At 43.7% G+C, this 25961-nt stretch overlaps 1 protein-coding gene across 2 annotated transcripts; it reads left to right on the top strand.

Annotated features, from left to right (window-relative positions):
* Positions 1-11095: 11095 nt before the first annotated feature.
* Positions 11096-23902, top strand: MIS18A (MIS18 kinetochore protein A). 2 transcript variants are annotated; one of them, XM_020908974.2, is made up of 5 exons: positions 11096-11470; positions 14251-14317; positions 17214-17336; positions 19656-19752; positions 20325-23902. In XM_020908974.2, the coding sequence occupies exons 1-5, from the start codon at positions 11131-11133 to the stop codon at positions 20403-20405; spliced, it is 708 nt and encodes a 235-aa protein (XP_020764633.1). In that variant the 5' UTR covers positions 11096-11130; the 3' UTR covers positions 20406-23902. The 2 variants fall into 2 exon arrangements, with proteins under 2 accessions (XP_020764633.1, XP_070311247.1); XM_070455146.1 differs by lacking the exon at positions 20325-23902 and adding an exon at positions 19235-19313 and having other exon boundaries at positions 19656-19740.
* The last annotated feature ends 2059 nt before the right edge of the window (positions 23903-25961 follow it).

Genomic DNA, 25961 nt, shown 5'->3' with positions numbered 1-25961 from the left:
GGATTCAGCCATTTCTCCAAGGACTACTGATTTTTCAGTGTGAAATATTCAACTATCATAATCTGTATGTTAAAGGTGCTAATTGCTACTGAGTTCGTTACAGTGTTCAGGCCTATTCAACCTAGAAAGCTAGGAAATATTTATTCTTTAAAGCAAAAAAAATTCATGAGTTCATACTGATACATTTTTTTTTTCCTATTTAAAATTTTTTTCCCTTTTTCTCATATGTGCTAAGTCGCTTTAGTTGTGTCCAACTTTTTGTGACCCTATGGACCATAACCTGCCAGGTTCCTCTGTCCATGGGGATTCTCCAGGAAAGAATACTGGAGTGGGTTGCCATGCCCTCTTCCTCCAGGGGATCTTCCCAGCCCAGGGATCAAATCTGCATTTCTTGTGGCTCCTGCATAGGCAGGCGTGTTCTTTACCACTAATGCCACCTGGGAAGCCCTTTTCTCATACTGGTGCTTTTAAATTCAAAATCATCACCATAGAGGCTTTCCTTAACCTTAACTTTCCTAGCTGCATCTCTTTTTTTCAAAACTTAAAATCCTATTCCCCCCAAGTAATAATTACTCAATATACAATGCATTTACAGTTGCATAATAATAATATCAATATCAACAAGAACAAGATTACTGAAAGCAATTTAAGGTCTTTTGCAAGGAGGCAGGGGTTTTTCGTTTTTGCTTCCTGTTTTGGGGTTTTTTTTGTCCTTAGAGTATCTCCAACAAAATATATATAGTCAAATTTATTTATTTAATTATTTATTTTGGTCATACTGAGTGGCTTTCAGGATTTCAATTCCCCAAACAGAGATCAAGCCAGGAGCCCCAGCATGAAAGTGCCAAGTCCTGACCACCAGGTCATCAGGGAATTCCCTTAACTTTTAAAGTCACTTGAAATAATTCTACCTATGAAGTTATGCCACCATTAAATATATTAGATATTCCAATATGTAGAGATAACTTTTTAAATATTTATTTTGTTTTATGGTTATGTAATAGTTATATTGAACTATGGTGTTGGAGAAGACTCTTGAGAGTCCCTTGGACTGCAAGGAGATCCAACCAGTCCATCCTAAAGGAGATCAGTCCTGGGTGTTCATTGGAAGGACTGATGCTGAAGCTGAAACTCCAATACTTTGGCCACCTCATGCGAAGAGTTGACTGATGGGAAAAGACCCTGATGCTGGGAGGGACTGGGGGCAGGAGGAGAAGGGGACGACAGAGGATGAGATGGCTGGATAGCATCACTGACTCGATGGGCATGGGTTTGGGTAGACTCCGGGAGTTGGTGATGGACAGGGAGGCCTGGTGTGCTACAATTCATGGGCTCGCAAAGAGTCAAACACGATTGAGCGACTGAACTGAACTGAATATTTATTATTATATTTACATGATTCCAAAATAAAATATTACAAAATAAGGTATATTTGTAGACAAACTCCTATCTACAGAGCTTATAACAGTCTGTATTCTTCCTGGGTATGAAACTACCTGCTTTCCTGCACAATAGTCTGGGCAACAGATTATGTTGTCAGACTTATGAATTTTATCAATCTGATAGCTGATCTGTTTTCAGTGCAGTCAAAAAATGACTGTGGTAGAGTATATATTAAAAATATTAAATATTTGCTTTTCTTTAACTGTGACTATGCATGTCACATTCCTTGTTGCAGCACATTTTTGAATAAGAAAGGATATGTTCAAGATACATTTTAAAAGTTCAGTTGGACTTCCCTGGTGGCGCAGTGGATAAGAATCCACCTGCCAGTGCAGGGGACTCGGGTTCCATCCCTGGTCCAGGAAGATCCCACGTGCCTTGGAGCGACTAAAGCCCTGTGCCACTGCTCCTGAGCCCACGCTCTAGAGCCTGCGAGCCACAGCTTCTGAAGCCTGCTCCCTCTAGAGCTTCTGCTCCACAATGAGAGAACCCATTGCAGTGAGAGGACCACACACTGCGGGAAGAGTAGTTCACACCCGCAGAGACTAGAGAAAGCCCATGCAAAGTAACGGAGACCCAGTGCAGCCAGAAATAGAAAATAGTAAACGAAATCATTAAGATAATAAATGTTCAGTTATGTCTAAAAATGTCCACTATACATGGATCAAAATTCGAGTGGATAAGCAATTCTAGCCTGAAAATTACTTGCCCTCTCAATTTTGACCTTATCTAGCTTCTGAAATTGAGCTGTTGATGAGAAGTCTAAAGCCACTCTGATTCTTGCACCTTTTTCTTTTCTTTGAAACTTTGGAATCTTTTCTGAAGGTTGAAGTTCGGATATTTTACAAGGCTAAGTCATGGTATGAGATTATTTCATTCTTTTGCTGGGCAGTTGGTATATCATTTCCATCTAAAGAATCATATGTTTAGCTGAGAAATTGTATTATTGTGTATGAGTGTGTGTTAAGTCATTTCAGTTGCATCCAACTGTTTGTGACCCTATGGACTGTAGCCCACCAGGCTCCTCTGTCAATGGGATTCTCCTGGCAAGAATACTGGAGTGGGTTGCCATGTCCTCTATTCCTTTGATTATTTGCTCTCCTTTATTTTGTCTTCCCTGTCTGTTTGGACCACCTGTTGTTCAGATATTGGGTCTCTTGCATTGATTGCTTATGCCTCTTATTTTTTTCCTCCCCTTTTATATATCTTAGTTATTTTACTATATTTTCTTCAATGTGAATTTTCTTTAATGTTACCTTCCAGTCCTTCTACCATAGATGCAACATTGCCTCAAATCTCTTGAAAGATATACAATTCATACTGTGATACTTTAGGTCTCTGCCGTATTATTCCAGATTCAGGAGTCACAATCTTCACTTTTGGATCAGTCTGTGTTGCGTTTAGATGTTTGGTATGTTTGATGCAGTTTATAATAAAAACTATTCCCCAAGACCTTCCTCTGGTTATATATATAAAAAAAATAATGAGAAGAACTGGGGGAAACAAAGGAATGCTTAGAAAGCAAGAGACTGACTTTAGAATTGTATACTGGAAATATATTCTTCCCGTATACGGTCATTCTCCAGAGTTAGCCCCCTTGAGAGGTTATAGTTTGAATGCCTCAAGGCATTATCAAATGTGAAAAGTGAAAAGAAAGTGAAAGTCACTCAATCATGTCCAACTCTTTGCGACCCCAGGGACTGTACAGTCCATGGAATTCTCCAGGCCAGAGTAGTGGAGTGGGTAGACTTTATCAAATGTATGGTGTTATATTTCAACAATTTGGTGTAGTGGTATGACCACTGTATCTAGGAGCAAGAAACTGAGGTTCTAGGTTGGAAGCTGTGTTTCAGGACCCTTGGGAGCTGGTGACAGAAACCTGAGTCTAACTAGCTTGAACACCAGCAGGGTTTCCTGGGAGCATGCTGAGACCCGGGAACAGGGGTAACTCTCGATCTCTGCCTCACATCTTGCTGCTCCCTGAGGATCAGAGTCATGCAGGCTATTCCACAGAGCCGGATACCTGACTGATGACAGCTCTGGGCTCATGACTCAAGAGGAAGGGGTGGGCAGATTCCCCCCCCAAGCTCGACCTGAAACATTCCAGGGATGGACTTGGACAGGCTCTCCTTCAGACACCTGACTCACCTCGAACCAGTCTCTGTGGCCAGGAAGGTGGTGGCTGAGACCGATGTGAGCCCACCTCTGGGACAGGTCAGGAGTGGGGCGAGACCTTCAAGATGGGGAGCCCAGTGCAGCCACACTGTTGGAGTGGGGAGGGGAAACAGCTTTCCCAAGAAAAGGGGAACAATGCTGGACCTGTCATAGCCCAGACGTCCACCCATCTCTTCCACTAACCCGAGCTGTGACTTCTGATCCAAATTGAATCTAAGCTCATCTACTTGCAGAGTAAGACGTGCAGATGAAGCAACTCTGTGGTTCTCTTCCAGCTCAAACACATGTTTTTGCTGAAAAATCACAAGTCCGTCTCCTTATTCTTTTTTAACTTGCATGAGAATTAAGCATCTCTGTTAAAGACCGGGAAATCGTGATTCCACACATTAACTAGGAGAGGGAAACAGAACTATTTAAAGAACGTCTTGCCTCTGAGGACTTTTTAGAAGGTGCAGCATATCCCTGCAGTTACTGTTTCACCCCCGGAATACAGATATAAATATCTACCCACCCTTTTCCCACGGTGTATTTTATCTCCCTAAGGAGGCCCTGATTGTGGCAGAAGGTCCCTGGGGGCTGAATGCGGAGCATGGCTTTCTCTCGGTGCCAGCTGGTCAGGGAGGGCAATGCAAGTGACATTTGGCTCCCAGACATCTCTCTACCGGTAGCAGTTGGACCAAACACCCTTGAAATGCAGCTGCAACCAGCTCTGTATATACTAAAGGGGCCAGCTGGCTGACTCCAAGGACCTGTAATCTCTCCTCATTATCACTCTATGTGTAAGGAAGTGCATGCAATTAACATCTAGTCCCTGATTGTAAGTGAACACCATTAATTTCTGATTTTCCCAATTGCTAAAGTCATAAATTTTTTCCATCAAAACTATCAGGGTCTAGGTAGGAGGAGGAGGAGAAAAAAAGGAAAAAAAAAACTATCAGGGTCTCATGAATATTTTCTCCCATTTTCCCTGTCCCTTCTTCCCCTGAGTTAAGCTTTGTCTCTCTCTCTTTCCCTAGTGCGAGCTATAGATATTAATTAGACTAGTGTTTTTTGTGTTAATTACACCCAGACTTTTGAACCCAGCCAGAAATGAGGGTTGAATGAGATAGTCCCAAGTAACTGGTATGTGGAGAAAGGTGGACTTAAGGATAGAATCAAGAGAAAGCTTTATTGGAACTTCCCTGATGGTCCAATGGTTAAGACTCTGTGCTCCCAATACAGGGGGCATGGGTTCGATCCCTCGCCAGGGAACTGGGGAACTAAGCTGCCCTCCCCGCCACCGCACACACACAAGAATAGAACCGTATTCTGACTTCTGTTTCCCACTGTGCCCTTAGCACATGCTTGGTGTGGATGGCCCTCCCAAGCCCTCGGCAGGGACAGAGGCGGTCTGTGGGTGGCTTCTTTCCCTCTGTCCCTCCAGATCCACTCTCCTCCCTGATGTGGACAGGTCACCTCAATATGCTCTGTGCTCTCTCTATTCCAGTTGGACCTGGGCAATGGGGAGTTCCAGCAGGGGACTGGAGGGAAGGATGAGAACATGGTCAAGGAGTTTAAATTGCAGCCTCTCTCCCTGGGAGGTCAGCTCAACTGGCTGCCTCCCTTGATGGATGGGTGGCCGTCTCAAGGTGGTCTGCTCTTCCCAACTGTCTTTCCTCTCCTGCATCCTTGTGGGTTGAGGCAGAGGTGGTGTCAGTTCCGAGCCTATTAACCTGGGTTCCTTCTACCTCTTGAGGTTTTCTCCTGTGTACACTCTCCATCTTTGTTATCTGATCCTTTATAAAGAAACCCTCCTTATATTTTTGGAATTTGAGTGCTGCTCCCTTAGGAAGCAGACAATTTTGTGGCCAACTTTAGCTGAAAACAGAATCTCAATGTTGAACCGACAGTATTCAGTCCAAGATATTAACCAGTGCTGCAATCTTCACTCCAGGATGAGAATCACCCTCCTCCCCCAAGGGGGGAATGTGAAGGGGGTCCTGCCTCTAGTAGGGGAAGGGCATGGGACCAACTCTCCTCTTACACCTCGTCTGCAGCCTGCTGACTCCATTCCTAGACTGAAATGGGGGTGAGAGGGGACAGACCAGTCTCACCTGAGCTGATTCTGTTATAACGGGGTTCTGCACCCTCTGGCCCGGCATGGTTAGAACCCATCCTTTCTCCTGGCCCCTCGAGACTGCCAGCACCCCAGCCCCCAGCTGCACAACCCGTGACTGGGAAGGTCTCCCCTCCGGCTGGTGCTCCCCTGTCCTGGTTCTCCAGGGGGCCTTTCACACGTGGCTGCCTCCTCCTCTCATCCTTTCAGGTTATCTTCCTGGGCAGCACTTGAAATTCTGGGTGACCCTCCCATTGGTAAAGTTCATGTCTAGTTGGCAGTCTGATCTGGCTCACTTTGTTGTACTCCTTCAAATAGCTCAATGGCTGGATCGTCCTGTGGCCACTGTGTCTGCAAACCCACAGGGCACCCACAGGCTTTGGGAAAGGTTCCCTGAAGTCTCCTCTCAATTGACTGAAACAAGTGGAGAGACACCTTCCACCTCCTCTGTTGGGGATGAGGACTGGAACTCACAATCCAGCCAGTCTCCAAAGAAACGCCCGTGGAGTCATGTCTGTTACCGCTTTCTCCAGTCTCTGATACTCCCTGGATGAGGGAGGAGGTTTAAGGGAGGGAGGGAATCAGTTCTCCAGTAGCCTCTCTGAAGATGCCTCTGGAGCGTGGGGTGGCGGTGGGGTGCGGGGTGAGAGAAGCAATTGGCCTCACACTTGGGCAGGTCATCTTTGCCACATGCTGGAGGCTCGCTTTTAACAGACTGTAACGGACTGATATACACGCTCTTGTTGTTTAGTCACTAAGTTGTGTCCAGCTCTTTTGCAATACCATGGACTGTAGCCTGCCAGGCTCCTCTGTCCATGGGGACTCTCCAGACAAGAAGACTGGAGGGGGTTGCCATTCCCTTCTCCAGGGGAGCTTCCAGACCCAGGGATCGAACCCGGCTTTCCTGCACTGCCGGCAGATTCTTTAGCACTGAGCCACCTGGGAACATAAGTTTTTAACTGCTAATAAAAAGAAACAAGGCAAAACAGTTCAAATTGGCTTCCATAATAAAGAGAATTTATTGGTTTGCATAATCGAAAAAGTCCAGAGATCAGGTGCTCCGTTTGCCTGTGATTCTCTCAGCTCCGTTCAGCTCAGTATTTCTAGGGCGGCTGCCCTACAGCCCTGGTGTGTGCGTCCGTGTTCATACCCAGGAAACAAGGAGGATCTCTCTCCCCTCAACCACTGAACAAGTCTTGAGATTCACTCTGATTGGACGAAATTTGACTACATAGGCTAAGTTCTTATCCCAAGTCAATCCTACCACCAGGGGAGTATGATGCGCTGATTGGCTTACGCCTAGGTTAGAAGCCAGCTCAATCACTATGGGAGAGAGATGGGTCATCCTGACTGGGTTAAACCTCTGGGGACCCATTCCTGGAGTTGGTGAGGAAGGTAGTGGAGGTGATGAGTCTTAGACTCAGCCTTAGCCACATGTCCTAGTTGTGTAACTAAGAGAAGGCTGGGAAGGATTATTCAGGAAGCAACTACAACCACCCACCAAGGTCATTCTACTCAAGCAACTCTTGTCCCAGGGTCATCATACTCAAGTATCTCTTTGGTCCCTGCATAAAATATGATTTTGTGGGTATCTAAGTACTTTATATTCATAATACAAACATACTCATGACTTTAAAAGGCATTCATTCTGCTTTCCCCTGGAGAAGTGATGGCTACTACTCCAGTGTTCTTGCTGGCGAATCCCATGGACAGAGGAGCCTAGAGTGGGCTATAGTCAACAGGGCTGCAAAGAGTCAGACATGACTGAGCCACTAACACTTTTGCTTTGGGATGACTTCGCCACTAGATGTGGTCCATTATATTTTTAAGGCCCCACAAAGATGTTTTAAACTTTTAGGTCAAAGAAAATATTTTAAAATATATTTCTATGTGCATTTTTATAGCAATACAGTTGCAAAATATTATTATTTACTTTTAAAAAGTTTTAGAAAATTTAAATGGAGGCATGGGCCCAGCACGGCACGTGGATCGGTGTCCCTAGGACAAGAAACAAGGTAGACAAGTTCCTAGGACCCGTCAAAATCATCAGGCAGCCCTGCTCGGCATTCCTTCTTTACTGGGATATCCTGCCACAGTATTTAGTGCAGCAATGAAATTAAAAGACACTTGCCCCTTGGAAGAAAAGATATGACAAGCCTCGATAGCACATTAAAAAGCAGAGACAATACTTTGTTGATAAAGGACTGTCTAGTCAAGGCTATGGTTTTTCCAGTAGTCATGTATGGATGAGAGAGTTGGACTGTGAAGAAAGCTGAGTGCTGAAGAATTGATGCTTTTGAATTGTGGTGTTGGAGAAGACTCTTGAGAGTCCCTTGGACTGCAAGGAGATTGATCCAACTAGTCCATCCTAAAGGAGATCAGTCCTGAATATTCTTTGGAAGGACTGATGCTGAAGCTGAAACTCCAATACTTTGGCCACCTCATGCAAAGAATTGACTCATTGGAAAAGACCCTGATGCTGGGAAAGATTGAAGGCGGGAGGAGAAGGGGATGACAGAGGATGAGATGGTTGGATGGCATCACCGACTCGATGGACACGAGTTTGAGTAAACTCCAGGAGTTGGTGATGGACATGGAAGCCTGGCATGCTGCAGTCCATGGGGTCTCAAAGAGTCAGACATGACTGAGTGATTGAACTGAACTGAACTGAATAGGAATTTAAAGTCTGAATCAAAGAGATTATCCTTTGAACTCCAAGGTTACTACACACTCACTTGTACCAGAGCTACTGAGCTTGAAAACAGCAGTCCTGGGAGGCCAGGCCCGCCTCCACCACAGCAGCGGAGGAGGGAAGGCAGTTAATTCTATAGGTGAGATAAAAACCTAAAATGTTCAAAGCATTTTCTTCTACTTGGAGCTTAAAGAACATGGGCACAGTCTGCTAACATATTTTCATGCATATTATTTCATGATCCCCATAAAAACCCAACTCACTTAATCCATGAAGAATTAGACTCAGGGAAGGCAAGTAACCTTCTGGATTCCTACACAGTTATACCTCCAGGAAGGGTAGGTCAACTCAAGGCTTTTGACTCCAAAGCTTTTGCTTTACTGCTAGTGCCCAGAGGCAATAAAACTGGAAGTCAATTTTTTTTGGTAAATAGTTTATCTGACCATGCAAAGTGGGCTGTGACTTAGGGCACACCCAAAGAGTTCTAAGAGCAGACCAGGGCCTTAGGGGTACCGTTCTTCCCAGACGTGCTGCAAGGTTGCCCATGATGCAGGTCCATTCCCCACCAGGCTTTCCCGCCCTAATCTGTGGTGCTTTAAGTTCAGAGGCTAGCTTCTTGGGGCAGCTGAGGAAGGCTAACCACCCTGAAGGGAGGCTTGCTCGATGCACGGGGCCAGCGGCTCCCAGATCCACACAGCAGAGGCACTTCCACGCCTTTCAGCATCACCACTGCTGCTCACACCGCTTCTCCAGCCTGTCCTTGCAGCGCTAGTCTGAGTGATCTGGGGCCCTTTCCAGGATCTTGGTTAGAGCAATAGCAATCCACAAAAGAAACGCGTATTGGGGTGCTTCCCCAGCAACCCTTGCTTTCTCCACTTCTAGGAAATTAGGCAGACAAACTAAACCTGTGCAAAAGGGGAGGTGCCTCTACTGACTGTATCTGCATCACCCAGGAGCTTCTTAAGCAAATTCTCAGGCCCATCCTCCCCTATTGATTGAGAATCTGTAAAGGTGGAATGTTGCCTGCCAGTATCAGGAAACAAAGGATGTTTTGGCCATCAATGGCCTCCCTGATTTCAATAAGCCCATTGAAAAAGCACTAAATTCATTAACTTGAGATGCCTGCATGTGAGCTAAATCGCTGCAGTCATGTCATACTCTTTGAACATCCTATGGACATCCTCTGTCCATGGGATTCTCTAGGCAAGAATACTGGAGTGGCTTGCCGTATCCTCCTCCAGGGGATCTTCCCCACCCAGGGATTGAACCTGTGTCTCTTACATCTCCTGCATTGGCAAGCAGGTTCTTTACCACTAGAATCACCTGAGCAGCCATGGTTTTCTTTACTTAACAGTTGATGTTTCAACTACCTGTTTTGTTTTCCTCCAAAATCTCCTAGATATCCTAGCTCCTTCCTTTCCTCTTTGGTACAGTCCCTCACAACTATCTGAGATGCTGCCTCCCGGGCTTAAGTCCTCAGCAAGTTCATCAAATAAAACATTCTCAACTTTTAAGTTGTGCTCTTTTTTCAGGAGACGGTGGGACTCAAGAATCTGTGTTTTAACCAGCTCCCATGTGACTCTTGGCTCAGATGTTAAAGAATCTGCCTGCAATGCAGGAGGCTTGGGTTTGATCCCTGGGTCAGGAAGATCCCTTGGAGAAGGGAAATGGCAACCCACTCCAGTATCCTTGCCTGGAGAATTCCCTGGAGAGAGGAGCCTGGTGGGCTACAGGCCATGGAGTCACAAACAGTGGACCACGACTGAGAGACTAACGCTTTCACTTTCTTTCAGATGACTCTTCAGCAGGCTAAATGTGAAGGGCTGTAGCATCTCGGGAGGGGAGGAGGCCTGAGAAAGGAGGGCTGTGCCCCAGCTCTCCCATCTCTGGGTGGTGTATGGGCGGCATAGTCTCTTTAGCAACCATTGCCAAGGTCTCTTTAGTTCAGTTCAGTTCAGTCGCTCAGCCGTGTCCGACTCTTTGCGACCCCATGGACTGCAGCACGCCAGGCCTCCCTGTCCATCACCAACTCCCGGAGTTTACTCAGACTCATGTCCATTGAGTCGGTGATGCCATCCAACCATCTCATCCTCTGTTGTCCCCTTCTCCGAAGCAGAAGTGCCGAGGAATTGATGCTTTTGAAGTGTGGTGTTGAAGACTCTTCAGAGTCCCTTGGACTGCAAGAAGATCCAACAAGTCCATCCGAAAATAAATCAGTCCTAAATATTCATTGGAAGGACTGATGTTGAAGCTGAAACGCCAATACTTTGGCCACCTGATGCGAAGAGCTGACTCATTTGAAAAGACCCTGATGCTGGGAAAGATTGAAGGCGGGAGGAGAAGGAGGAGAAGGTCGCTCTAAGGGGTTTGTGATTTAGTTGGTGGGCGTAACTTTCTCAAGCACGCCTCTACCCTCCTTTGTAAGAGGCTGAACTCTCTTCCTCAGGTAGTGCAGCGAGCAGGTCTTCTACAGCCTTTCAATTTTTTGAAGGTGGAAACCCGACCCAGGTGCCTGGACACCGCAGCCAAGTCCCCAACTCCACTGCGAGCATGCCCGCAATCAGGCGGCCCTCCGACCCCGCCTCCTTCGGGCTCCGCCCCTCAGGCCCCGCCTCCCGCAGGCCTCGCCCCTCTGGCCCTCCACCGCCTCGCCCCGCCCCGCGCACGCGCAGGGGCGGTTCTTTCTCATCCCGTGATGCTCCGCGGCGCGGGCGATTTGTAGCTAATGGCGGGCGCTTGGTCCGCGGATAGTTGTGAAGGATGCTCCTCTACTAGCTGTACATGTGGCCACAAGGGCAAGTGGGGCGACTCCTCGCTGTTAGGCAAGCGGCTCTCGGAAGACTCGAGCCGCCACCAGCTGCTGCAGAAGTGGGCGAGCATGTGGAGCTCCGTGAGCGGAGACGCGTCGGTGGCCTGCTCTGAGAGGACGCAGCGCGAGGAGGCTGCGGAGCCGGCGGAGGAGGACAGGCCGCTGGTGTTTCTGTGCTCGCGCTGCCGGCGGCCGCTGGGAGACTCGCTGAGCTGGGTGGCGAGCCAGGAAGACACCAATTCCATCTTGCTTCGCTGTCAGTCCGGGCTGGGGCGGGTGGGTGGGATTTAGGACTAAGGGTGGCCTTCTTCCCTGGCGTGCTGACCTGGGCGGCCCCGGAAGAGGCGGAGGTGTTTTGGAGAGACTCAGGGTCTTTAAAAGCAGAAAAATCTGAGAGGCTGATCTGTTCCAGAAAAGGGGCAGGAGGACAGTCATCCCTGCATGTTGGGCTTATGCGTGGAAGTCCTTTTCTGGGTTCCCCCATCCCAGAAGACAAGGGATGAATCAACAACGTCGTGAGCATGACTTAGGAGGAAAAATAAAAGGTCAACCAACCAAGTTGTAAGCATTTAAGGTGTAGCTACTCTGTGTTATTCCTCATAGAAATTAGTGGTCTCTGTTAATCGGTAGGTAATATTGTTAATTGTTTACTTAGTAAATTAAGCTTTTCAGCGGCCTGCTTCCTGCAGGAGATGTCAGGATTGATTTTTTAGATCCTAATAGTTCTATCAGCGGACGCCTTTAGTTTGAAGTGTTACAGCTTCAGAGTTGACGAATCATAATGCTGTTATAAAAATGGAAGGAGAGTTGCAATAAAAGCACTGACAACTCTCACAAAATTGGAGAGGAAGGAGGATGTGATAAGAGGGTGAAGAAGGTCAGAATTCTAGCCTTTAATATTGATTCTACCAGTTACCTGTGTGTTTCCCCAGCGTTTCTTTGCTTTGTTGTTTTCATAGTATTTATTTAGGGAAGTGGGTCACTGAGCAAGTTTTCTGAATTAGTAAGTTTTCTGAGTTACCACTGAGTGGTTTTCTGAGTTGATGTAAAAATGACTGTTCTTTTTGGACTTGTGGTTTTCAAGATTAAATTTCTGCTCTATTTGAATTCTGTAAGTACTTTTAATGGCAGAAATTGGCCACCGATTTATTGACATTTGTGGAAAGTTTTCCTTCCTGGGATGTATTGGGAAGAAAGAAGGAGAGCAGTGTCCACCTGTTACCTGAAATTTTTTGAAGTCTGTTTTCCTTAAGGATGCACTTAACAATAGTTGCTGAATCCTTTTCTGTTGTTAAACATAAGCCGAAGAACATACATTTCCCTTAGTAATTCATTGAGATTAATCCTTCACACCTATTAAAATCAAACAATGCAGAAGGGTGTAAAAGTAAAAAGGACTTGTCCCCAAATCTTATCCCCCAATCCTGACACTCTTAAGGCCCCAGAGTTCAACATGCTTTATTCTCATTCATACTTCCAGATACTCTCCATGCATATATAAGCATGTTTAAATGTACATTTTTTGAAATTCCCTAAACATAAATTTTCAAAAATACCCTTGGGATAGTGTTTATACTGTTAAGCATCCTTACCTTTTTATTCTACACCTGTATTCTGAGTATTTTTCCATATTAGTGCATATCGGCATAATTCAGAGTTTTAGCAGCTGCCTCTTGTACCCCTGCTGAGAGGCAATATAGGTGATGGCCCTCAACTGCATGGGTTTGAATCCTGATCTGCCGCTCACTAGCTGTGTCTTGGGGCAAGCTACATAGCCTCTCTGTGCTTCAGTGTTTTCCTCTGTAGACGTGAGGATAATAAAAGCGGCAGTTAGGAGGACTGAGCGAGTTAGTATGTGTCCTCTGCTCAGAAGAAATAGGAAGTGCCACTTAGGTGACATCCTTATGGAGATGCTGTTCACCCCCCCAGTCTGCCCCTGTTGATAGCCGTCCAGGTCTTTTCCAGGGTTGCCGCTTTAGAACCACATGTGTGTATTGGTTGAGATTTTGCTACAGAGCTAGGGCCTTTGTAGGCTGTTACAATTGAGAATCTGAATCTTTATTCTGCTATTGAAATGAGAGTCTACTCTAGTGAGTGTGGTTTTTAAGCTGGAGAGTGCTGGGACTCAGGTTTTTTTTTGGAGGGTGCACTGAAGAGAAGAAGAAGCACGGGCGTGGGGAGGTCAGCCAGGGGCCAGTACAGCCGCTCGGGGAGAGGAGGCGGCGGTGGTGTGGGGCTGGAGGCAGGGTCAGGAGGTAGAATGGACAGGACTTCTCAGAGGAGCCTCTGAACGGGAGCAGGGTGAGGGGATGATGAAGGTAGGTGACACCGATTTCAGAAATGAGCGACATGAGCGACATGAGCGACGGGCAGATGGGAGTGGAGTTTACTGAGTTAAGGTAGACTGCAGAGGAGGTGAACTCGAGTCTGTTCTGGTGTCCTTTCTTCGTGTCCCTCCACCTTTAGTGTGTCCTGCATTTGGATGCTCTGGGAATGCTTCCTGTTGCTTCTAGCTCCAAGTTGTGGTCTAAAAGATTTGGGGCTGGGTTCCTGTGGGCCTGTCTGTTACTTACAGGGAAATGAGCTCTGTGTTTGAGACTTGGAGATGTATGCACAGACTTTCCCTCTTCTTTGGCTTAATCCCTGTTTTACTGTGTTTGGCAGGTATTCTTGATAGTCTGTGATTTGAGGTTCTGATTTTTCCAAGTTTCACCGTCAATTGAATTTTTTCTTCCCTGATTGTTCTAAGTTTTACTATCAATTGAATTTTTCTTCCTAATTTTGTTTTGTTAATTTCAGTGTTTTCTGGGAAGGGAAGGAAATAACTCTTATTCTGCTATGTTTTCCCAGAAGACCCTGCTTACTTAGTTTTAAACCTGTGTGTGTGTGTGTGTGTGTGTGTGTGTGTGACTTTTGGGCCTTTATTTTTTTTCTGGCTTTCTGAGTTCTAAAATTAAAGTTGAATTAGAAGTTCTCTAAATACCTGCATGTGTATTAATCAAACCACATTAATACATTGTTGTTACTTCTTTCCAGGTGTTACCTGTAATGTTTCTGTGAATGGGGAACAGATACTATCTAAACGTAAAAATGAAAATGGTTGGTGAGTAAAGCTATACTATATGAGTATGTATGTTTTTTTTTTTTAATAAAAATCTTTAAAAAGATCATCAGCAGTAAAATTTTGGATAAAACTGTTTTCATGGGGTGTGTATGCTTAGTCGCTCAGCTGTGTCTGACTCTCTGCGACCCCGTGGACTGTAGCCCGCCAGGTTCTTCTGTCCGTGGGGGTTCTCCAGGCAGCAGTCCTGGAGTGGGTTGCCATGCACTCCTTCAGAGGATCTTCCCAACCCAGGGATCGAACCCAGGTCTCCCGCATTTCGGGTGGATTCTTTACAGTCTGAGCCACCAGGGAAGCCCTTTTTCATGGTAATCAATATCAAATCAGTCATTGTGCATGCTTGGTCACTTTAGTCCTGTCTGACTCTTTGTGGACTGTAGCCCACCAGGCTTCTCTGTCCATGGGATTCTCCAGGCAAGAATACTGCTGTGGGTTACTGTGTCCTCCTCCAGGGGATCTTCCTGACTCAGGGATCAAGCCCACGTCTCTTACTTCTCCTGCACTGGCAGGTGGTTTCCTGAGTGACAGTGGGTGCCTTTAGATTTAAGATGGAAGAGTTTCTAAACTTCTCAAGGCCTGTTCCAACACTTCCATTTTGGGTGTTTGGCTTGGTCCTGAAGGACATTGAAAATAAAAACAGAAAAAGAAGGTATGTTTATCATGGGATCTCTGAGCCAAAGAATGCTGTAGATAAATGCTCCCCACTTCTCATGGCGTAGCACCTGTAGATAATACTAATGTGGCATACACAGACACGTGTGGCCCATTGAGGCAGACAGACAAAGCTGCATTCACGGCGGCCCAGGGCCTCCAGCTGTCCCAGGCCACTTCTCTCTCCAGGTGTTGAAGGGGTCAGTATCCTGCTCCACCTGCCACCGTCTATTGCAAGCAGCAGCCTCAACAAACTGAATGGGAAGCTCTGCTTTGTAGAATTGTTGCCTGAAAGTTGTCTTACTGATGCATGTGAATAAGTGGTACACAAGCAATTCAATAGAAATTAATAATCATATATTAAAATTTTATTATTTTTTATTTTAATATTTATCTATTTGGCCACACAGGATCCTCATGGTGGCACTTGGGATCTTTGATCTTTAGTTGTGGACTCTTTAGTGTGCAGACTCTTAGTTGTGGCACGTGGGATCTAGTTCCCTGGTCCCCAGGGATCAATCCTGGGCCCCCTGCATTGGGGAGCTCAGTCCCAGCCGCTGGACCACCAGAGAAGTCCCTATTTTTTTTAATTTTAAAACATTGGTTTTTCATTTTTAGTAATGTTAGAGTGTCCTATTCAAATAAAGTATATTTTCATTTAAAAAATTACTCTCTTTAAGGAGAATTTAAAGTCATGTAATAGGACAGGTGGCATGTGAATGTAACAGAAATTGTACTGATGGCATGCTGGGGATAACAATTTGGAAAACCCAGCCTTGGATCATTTCTCACTTTATTGATGAAGAAAGTGAGGCCTTGGGAGGTTTACAGCCCCGCCAAGGGCGTGGGACATTAGCAGGAGCTAATGATGGGGCTCTGCTATCCCTTTGCTTCCTGCAGTGTCCTCTACTTCCCAGGTCCAGTCATTCTGATTCAGCTTACAGCTTTGCCGTTGCACACTCGATGTTTTTCATTACAGTGACTCTGAGTTTTTATTTAAGTTTTTTTTAAAGGAAATCTATATGACTGCTGTGAATGTATCAATTGCTGTTCCTCGAAAGTAACTGTGACAATAATTACAGTGGAAACAAATGTTACTAAATTCTAGCTGAGATACCACTGGCTGGCTGGTTCTGAGCCTGGGGTCTGTCCTTTTACAGTTAAAAGATTTGCAGCTGTGAGATACACTTTAAAGACCTTCTAGCACCAGGCTGAGACTTTTCTGTTCTTCATAATCAAGATTTCTAGAGAACTGAAAAGGGAATCGACTCTTGCTATGAACCAGTGTTGCTGAGTTCTGTTCTCTTGTATCACCTGAACCCCATCCTTTATGCGAAACTATGGCTCAAGGGCCCAAGGGCCTGTTTTTGTAAATATGTTTCTGTTGGAACACAGCTCATTCAGTTATGTATTATCTGTGGTGGCTTCCATGCTGCAGTGGTAGGGACAAGTAGTTGCAGTAGACTCCACATGGCCTGCAAGCCTGAAATATTTGTTCTCTGACTCGTCACAGAAAAAAATCTGCCTATCCCTGCTCCAGAGCATTAATGATCCTTGGTGGACAATGTGACATTTAAAGAACATATACAATCTTTTTGCCTTATTTCAGAATTTCGATTAATTTTTAGTATCAAATTGAGGCATTTATGTTCTAGAAAAGCACCATCTTAGTATTCTCTTTTTTTTTGCTTTTCTGAATTTTCATTTAATTTTGTCTGTGCTCCACCTTCATTGCTGTGCACGGGCTTTCTCTCGTTGCAGTGAGCAGGGACTGCTGTCTAGTTGGCGGTGTTCGAGCTTCTCATTGCGGTGGCTTGTTGTGGAGCATGGGCTCTAGGAGCTCGGGCTTCAGTAGTTATGGTGCACAGGCTTAGTTGCTCCACGGCATGTGGAATCTTCCTGGGCCAGGGATCGAACCTGTGCCCCCTGCATTGGCAGATGGATTCTTATCCATTGTACCACCGAGGAAATCCAGCATCCGCTCTGCTTTGTCACTTGTGTACATGCCGTCTGTCACTAGATACTGAAGGCAGTGTGACCTGGAGGTGACTTGTCTACATTTCAGATGTAAGCATCTTACTATCATTTTTTTCTCCTTTTTATACATATGACCTAGTAGGGTTAGGATAGCATACTTTAGCAACTTTAATGTCTAGGTGTTTACAGATCTCAACAATGGGATTTTTGTGGTAAGCAGTTACTAAAGGGTGACCTTTTCTGGTTGCAGCGTCCTGGAGACTTTGTACTGCACAGGATGTTCGCTCAACCTCGGCTACCTGTACAGGTGTACACCCAAGGATCTAGACTACAAGAGGGACTTGTTCTGCCTCAGTGTTGAAGCTATTGAAAGGTATGTTTGAGGCATAAGTGAATAGCTCATAACTGAATTCTCAGAAAGTTGTTTGCAGACAAATTGGTATGAAAATTTGAAAACTACACATTGTTTGGTTAAAATGTTTTTAAATAATAATTTCTCACCCTAAAGCAAGTGATTTTTTTTGTTTTTTGGACCTGATTTATTTGCTATTGGAAAAGTCTGTCATGCTAAATTGTAGAAGAAGGCACTGTGAGTACATTTTGCAGAGTAAAAATTTGCTGTTTTTCTTAAATTTAGTTTAATAGGATTTTTTTAAAGCAGTTGTGTGTATCAATATATTTTGTCCATTTTATTTTTCCCTCTAGTTTTTAGTCTAGTAGAATAACTTGAAGAAATAGGGATTTCAGAAATGATCGGGAAAGAAGTCCCTTTGATGTTCTGGAAAAGTAGAAATGCAAAGTCCAGCTATTTCCTAGAAGGGTGTAAATAACTGTCTGCTGTTTTGAGAGATGCAAGGAAGTACCTTCATTTTTCAAGACTCCTAAAAGGTGTTTGGAGACAAGGTGAATTAGGGTCGGATGACATATATCTTAATGGCCCTTTAGTTCATTAACCTTTTAAAATTGGAAACAAAATTAATTGACCCCACTGTCTTTTCACTTATTCTGGAAAAGTTGTAACTCTCAAGACTTTAGAGATTGTTGTTGTTTAGTAGCTCAGTCGTGTCCGACTCTTTGTTACCCCATAGACTGTAGCCCACCAGGCTCCTCTGTCTATGGGATTCTCCAGGCAAGAATACTGGAGTAGGTTGCCATTCCTTTCTCCAGGGGATCTTCCTGACCCAGGGATCAAACCCGTATCTCCTGCATTGGTGGGTGGGTTCTTAGCTCTGAGCTACCAGTTAGAGAGGTTTTCTTAGAAATGCCTAGGAAACCTTAAATATCAAGAAAGAAGAACAATTTAAGAAGAAAAGAAAGTGCCTATACTTTCATTACTTGAAGTATGTTGTCACTCTGTTGAATTTCTTAGATTTTCTCTTTAAAAAAACTTAGAATAATATTCTTTTTTTAATAATTTTTCATTTAATTATTTTTTGATTGCTACAGTTTTACCACCGTCTTTGAAACTAGACAAGTTTGGACCAAAATTGTGAAATCTGCGAACTTTTCACAGCCTTTAACACAGAATAATGTCACAAGTACTGCTCATTGATGTAAAGCATGCAGGCCCACCTGCAGAGGGAGCAGATCTGTTTTGGTTTAATATGTAAATAGAAGACGCATGCCCAAACAACTGCTCTCATAACCTCTGTGGGAATTTTACCAAGATTCATGAAAATTATGTGGGGGAGAGTACAAGTATAAACTACATGAAATCTTAAACCAGTATGGTTGGTACGGAACTTTAAAAGCGATCCATATCTGTATAAAAGAAAATATGTGGAAGATTTCTGCATAGAGGATCCTAGTATCGAAGCTGTTCTTTCCCCAACAGTTGAATTTAAGGAAAAGTTACCTCATAGGGCAGAGTTTAAATGACAGGGAACCAGTATGTTTTAGAATGGGATGCCCTCCGTTATGTTTATTTACAGCATTGTAAATTAATCAGTGCCATTTAATTTTCCCCATCTCATTTTTCTTTTCTAAACAAGATATTAACTGCCTTCTGTAATTTTTCCTTCCATGACATCTTTTAGAAATTTAATCAGTTAATCTTGGGTTTCCAACAGAAGACTGTTCATATTTAACAGAAGTGACATACTGAAGTTGTTACTTGTGATGAAAGACTTCTAAAGAAATGCAAATGAATGAAGGTTTTTTGTTTGTTTTTGGAGAAATAACAGCACCTTCTCTACTGTTTAGATTTATTTGGTTGCCAAAGCCGGGCTTGTTTTCTTCCATTGCTAAGACAGTTGTATTTTCAAATTGTAGTGTGTCATCACCTCAGAGAGCGGAGCAAAACATGTTACAGAATAACTGTTGAAGTTGCTGAAATCTTGGTAACCAACAGGTGATGCTACAGATTACATACTACATACATTTTGATCTTTTAAAACTTCAAAATGTTACTATTGTACCACACAGCTTACTAAAGAGCCAGTTTTATTCCCAATAATGAAATATTTATAGCATTGAGAAATATGTAGACCTCTTGAACAAAGCTGTTATGGAGAAAAACATGATTTCATGTAGTTAGCTTCCTATGTAGGTTGCTATTAACAAAAGTAATTGTTTTATGTGTTTACTTGGTACTAATATATACTTCAATATACTTTGAGTTTTAATGTTATCAATATAAACTTTATATTTACTCCCTTCTCATATTTTAACTTTGTACTGTACTGTACTTCAGTTATGTTTTAGGGTCGTCTGAAAAGCAAATTGTGTCAGAAGACAAAGAGCTTTTTAATCTTGAAAGTAGAGTTGAAATAGAAAAATCTCTAAAGCAGGTAATTTTGTTCTGCACTTTTTGTGTCTTTGTATAAACAACTTCCAGTCAGTGACCAAGTGCTGCTCCACGAATAATTCTTAATTGTGTCTTCTCTTTTGATCTTAGCATTCATGGTGAGAGAGTGCTTATTTTATTTCAGTTGTTAGTAAAGTTGATTTACTGGGAGCCAAACTACAAATTAAGCCAAAACTTTATGGAAAAAATTATAAAGACATTCCATGCTAAATCAAAGCAATATGTATTCTAAAACTATTAAAATAGAAATATATCTTTAAATGAATATTTCATTTGATTCGATTTTCATGGTCAAAACAGCCTTGTTTTTTTTAATGTTAACATCCTGTCACATGCAAGATAGTGGTGAATAAATGTAAAAGCTATGGATCAGAGGTTGAGAGCTACTATTAATAGGCTTATGTCTTATTTAAACAGAAGTCCATTAAATAAACACAGATATGTATAATGTATAACATAGCAGACATTATATTAATGATCAACATTTAAATCATATTTAACCATGTATGATTTTAATCATATGTATTTTTTTCTATTCTTTTTTCCGTTTGATAGATGGAAGATGTTTTGAAAGCCTTGCAAACAAAGCTTTGGGAGGTCGAATCAAAATTGTCCTTTACCAGTTGTAAAAGCTGAATTGGTTCCAAGGCCCACGTTCTGCAGTCCTCTGCTGATGGAGAGTTCTTTCATATGTAGCAATTCTTGTTATAATTTACTTCACTTAGAACTGAAAGAATGGGAAATGTTCATGTACACTGTATCCTCTTGTACTGATCAGCTGGTCACATGAGAAGAACTGTAGAACTTTTCTGGATGTGTTTGTAAAGAGGTGATTTTTTCCTAAACTCCAGTTTTAAAGCCATGATAATTGCTGGAATTTAAGAGTTGTTGTTTTGATAACAAACTCTTATAATTTTTTGAAGGGTTTTCTCCTCTGTACCAAATTCGTAATTTTTTACTTACTATTTTTTAACTTTATTCTCTGTACTGAATTTGTTATTTTTTATTTCCTATTTTTTAACTATATTTCACTTTTAATAGTTTGAGCACTGTTTAATCTTGAGTGCTTAGAAAATCTTAGAGGTTTTTCCGTCCACTGTGTGGTTGAATCTTCTTTGAAAACTAATGAATAAGCTTTCTGGAGAAACTGGTCAGTTGAATTATTTGTCCAAACTCTGAAACCTTGCCCAAGAGTAGATTAGCATGTGTTCTGTTGGTGGATGGATTCCGTTTGGTCCTGTTTATTTGCTCCTGTGTGCTTGCTTCGTTGGTCAGTCGTGTCAGACTCTGCAGCCCCGTGGACTGTGGCCCTCCAGGCTACTCTGCCCATGGGATTTTATAGGCAAGATTGCTGGAGTGGGTTGCTGTCTCCTTCTCCAGGGATTGAACCGGTGTCTCCTGCATTGCAGGGGGATTCCTTACCTGCTGAGCCGTCAGGGAAGCCGTATTTACTACCATATACCCCATAATATGGCAGCATAGTTACCAAAGAGAGTAGTAATCATTCCCAAGGGTGGGATTCTGGGAGAATTTTCAGTTTTCATAGTGTGAGACTTCTAGTAAGCACTTGTTATTTTTATAATAAGAGAGAAAGTAAAGATTAAAGCAAAGTGCTTTACAATTGATTTTTATGAAACAGTTGTTTAAGTGAGCTCAGAAATCCTGCTGTCATAAATACCACACATTTACTGGGCATGGCAGTGTAAGGGGTCCTGCTCAGGACTCTTAAAGGTAACCCCAAATTTCCCCAGCCCCCACTCTGTTTTTGAGTATAAATGAGGCCACCTAACATTAGTACTCAGCATCTTTGAGTAACTTAACTCAATTTCTGCTCAGAACCTCCCTAATTATTTCCAAGAATACCTCAAGTTGTCATGGCAAAAGGTCCTAAGTCAAATTGACTTGATCACTGTTCATTCACAATTACTAAGTTCTTTTTGAGAGATTGTCTGCAGCCTCTAGTCATTTGAAGTTAGCTGTCCAGGTCTCTTCTCCACACCTTCTGGCAACAGTCACCCTTCTCAGTAAGCTTGATGAGGTCCCCAGGGTCTGTCATTGTAGGTGTTTCTGTGGCACTTTCATGAAAGTTCATTTAAAACAGATGGGAGAGTTACTTTAACCGAGAGATTCAGCTGACTTTCTTGTCGCATGGATGACAGACTTCTCCAGTCACTTTCAGGGCCATTCCAGGTTGGCTCCTTAATTCCTTTTACCCTGTTCATCCTGGGCTACAATTTCTAGCCAATCCATACATCTTGAGAACAACTCATTTCACCAAAGCAATTTCTAATATCCAGCAGTGCTAACCAAGCCTCTTGTGGTTCAGGAAATAAGCAGCCCAAGTGCCTTTGAGGCAGTTTGGGCCTTTGATTAGCGTTTCCCTGTACACTCTCTGCGCGTGGAGTTTTATTTCCAGTGAGGGCCCTTCAGCTGAAGTTAGCTTAAACCATGCGGGTGGAGAGCTCACACACACTCATCACACAGTCTTTGTTGAAGCATCTGAAAGCGAATCCTAGGAAGCAGTCGTGTCTCATGGAAGGCGCAGTCCCTGTCTTTGGCCTCTGTGATGTCACTGAAAGCGGGGGCTTACTATCACTGTGGGAAAGAGAGCTCTGAGACTCCCACGCTGCCTACTCGACGGGTGCATGTGCAACAGCTTCGTCCTCTGCAGGCTGCCCTGTGGCACTTTGGAGGAGAGGGCCCGTCCTCACACTAGGTCAGCCTCTGCGGAAACCACCCTTTTCCCTGAAGCCTCGTGACTTCAGGCTTAGTGACTTTAGGCTTTGCGTGATGGCTCATTGGCATGCTGTTTGTTGACTTCCCCAACGTAGCCACATACTGAAATGGACAGTCAGGACTGGTTCCTGCTCCTTGTGACTGTGCTCTTGTTTCTGGCTACCGCTGCCTGTGAGCAGCAGTGAGGATCCTGGGGCAAGAAACGGACCTTCCAGCCTGAGTTGCACAGGACCCCAGCAAAGAGGCTTCAGACAGGACCTGACCAGGATTTGTTTCTGCACCCAGTCCCTGTGAAGGGGTGCTCCCCAGTTCTTTAGAGAGAACCTCTGGAAACTAGTATCAGTAACTATTTACAGATTGTTGTAAATGCATATGTATAGAACATTGCACATGATTTTCATCCCAGAGTGTGGGTTCTGCTGTTCTCAGCAAGCTCTCCTGTTACCTTCACAAGTATCCAAGCTTACGAGGCTCGATGGGTATTGCTTGTGTAGGATCGATGTCTGGATGTAGTATGTCCTACCTGGGGGATTCTAGTCAGGCGTGGGGCGTTAAAAATGGGCAAAATGAGAGTGCCTCCCTGCAGAGCTGGGTCTAGGTGTTCCGTGGGAAGTACTTGAGAGGAGCCATGATGAGCAACGTGATGAGCTTTTGAGGGAATCTCAGGGGTAGTCAACCCCCGGCAAGAGTCTCCCCCTTCAACTGCTTTATTAGCCTTGTGACCTTGGGCAAATCTTTTACCCATTTGAGCCTCTGTTTTCTTATCTAGAATGAGCTATGATAACCTGCTTTTCTTGCATCACAGATAAATTAGTGCTTATGATGTTACTTTGAAAACAGTAAAGCATCACAAAAATAAATGACAAAGGTGTAGCCTTGCTTAATTTGATCTGATTCAGTCTTCTTGTCAGTCTGACTTCTAGTCAGATTGTTTGGATGTCCTGGTGGCTCAGAGTCAAAGAATCTGCCCGCAGTGCAGGAGATCCAAGTTTGATCCCTAGATCGGGAAGATCCCCTGGAGAAGGGAATGTTTACCCATTCCAGTGTTCTTGCCTGGAGAATTCCACGGACGGAGGAGCCTGGCAGGCTACAGTCCATGGGATCGGAAAGAGTTAGACACAACTGAGCAACTAATTCAAAAGAAAATCTGAAACACCATGTTTATAATAAATACAGTGACACTGGATTAAGTTCATTCTCTAATTACAAATACATGAACCCCGTAGAAAGTTTGAAAAGTTAAAACATAGCACAAAGAACAAACTAAAACCCCCACACAATCTCACGACTACTTTTTGGAGTTATATTCCTGTTGTCATTTTATATACAAATTTAGAATTGTTCTAGACATAGTGTTTTTACTAAAAATATTTCATAAACATTTCTGCATCATTAAATGTTCTTTTGTAACCTGATTTTTAATGACTACCTAGGATGAAGCGTCTATTTTAAAGCTTGTTTAAATGTGATCCTTTGGTATGAGATTCATACTTTTTAGTGTCTTAACAACTTAGTTTACTTGTCTGATAGGAGAGAAGGCATGAAAGAAGTCTTCAACCAGCCGCCTCTTTGTCTTAACTGCAGGGTGCACAGGAGCAGAGAGTCAGTGGTTAAAATTTCAGGAATTTGTGAACTGGCTATTCAATCCTTGGTGACTTCAAACTGGCCAGGATTAGGAGCACAGACACAAGCAAGAGGAACATTCCAAGTATTGGGAATGAGCAGGACCAAATGTGACAAGATCCCTAAGATTTAGCCTTTGAGAATTAGCCATGAAATCAAAACACACCGTCATGGGGACTTTCCTTCCAAGCTCCTGACTTTGTAGTCTTCTTGACTCAGGTTTACGCTGCCAGGGGAGAGCAGGGCATTGATGGTGTAGACAGCAAACCCAGATAAATTCAGGCTCCCGACTGGTTTTGATTCCGTGCACCCAGGTAGTGCTAGTTGTAAAGAACCTCCTGCCAATGGAAGAGATGTTAGAGATGTGGGTTCAGTCCCTGGGTGGGGAATATCCCCTGGAGAAGGACATGGCCACCCACTCCAGTATTCTTGCCTGGAGGAGCCTGGCAGGCAGACTCAGACAATACTGAAGTGACTTAGCATGTATGTAGGAGTATTTATACCAGAGAAATCTGCAATTGCTAAAAGGTAGGATTACTTCTAGAGAGCTGCTTTCCCGGAATATTACTGTATATTTTGAACCTCTCTACTGTTTGACTTGAAGTCTGAGAAGAGAAATTGACTCTGTCTTCAGCACTCAAAAGACCAAGTCCTGAGATCTTTTCACCTAATAAATATCAAATTGTTAGATGAAAAGATCTCAGGACTTGGTCTTTCGGTGATTGGACTGTCAAGGTCTTCACCTCTTCTGAGGAAAAAAGCAAAATACCTGAACACAAAATACCTTAAGCGACTTAAGATTACATATATAGTGACTGTTACACACATCTTTTTTTGTTCTTCCTGAATTAAGATAAATAACTGGACAGTTGCTTGCCTGTGAACAAGCAGAGAAAGTTCATCTGCAATCGCTTGAACTGAGGGACAACATTTACTCTTTAGCCCAGACATGTTCTGGATACCGATGGTTCATTTTGTTGAGTGAGAGCTAAGTTGCAACTATAGGATATTTTATTATCCAGGCCTCTGTTCACGATGGTCCAAGTGCAGTCAAGGCCAATCTACATAACTGTAGTCTCTTTGGAGGGTTTACACTTGTCTAAAATCGTTATAATAATCTGGGAGGCAGCGTGAAGTGAGGGAATCTGAGGAACTGATGTACTGGAGTCGAGTTTTATTGGCCCAAATGTGATTTTTTTTTTTTTTTCCTGGAGATTCAGTATATTTAACTTTATTTTGCAGGGAGTAGCACATCCACAATTAGTTTGGCAATACCTGAAGGAAGCCATATTTCTCTAGATATATTCCGCAAATTAAGTTTGCATGCATGCATGTGTGTGCTCAGTAGTGTCCGACTCTTTGCGACCCCATGGTAGCCCTCCAGACTCCTCTGTCCTTGGAATTCTCCAGGCAAGAATCCTGGAGAGGGCCGCCATCTCCTCCTCCAGGGGATCTTCCAGACCCAAGGACTGAACCTGTGACTCCTGTATTGGCAAGCAGATTCTTCACCACGGGCACCACCTGGGATGCCTGAAAATGGGCCCTACGTTGAATGCTTTCTCGGCACCCTTCCCCAGGACATTTCTTGAGGGCAGGTGTCTTTGACAGGGCTGTGGGCCTTTTGAATACAAAGCATCCAGAAGGCCTGGTTTTAAGTTGTTGTTACAGGAAGTGGCCACAAGAGGCAGCATTTCCCAATGATTTTGAAGAGAATTGTTCTCATTTCATTTAGAATTAGCTCCTACTGACCTCTGCGAGCTTGACAGAATTAAATTAACTCTATAACTTTTTCCCCCTAAACAATTACTACCATGGTTTCTAGATCCTTTAATT

Source organism: Odocoileus virginianus, chromosome 25 (assembly GCF_023699985.2).
Source record: "Odocoileus virginianus isolate 20LAN1187 ecotype Illinois chromosome 25, Ovbor_1.2, whole genome shotgun sequence".
In the NCBI taxonomy this organism is placed as follows: Eukaryota; Metazoa; Chordata; class Mammalia; order Artiodactyla; family Cervidae; genus Odocoileus; species Odocoileus virginianus.
The sequence above is the reverse complement of the archived record's forward strand: the minus strand, read 5'-3'. Positions and strand labels throughout refer to the sequence as shown.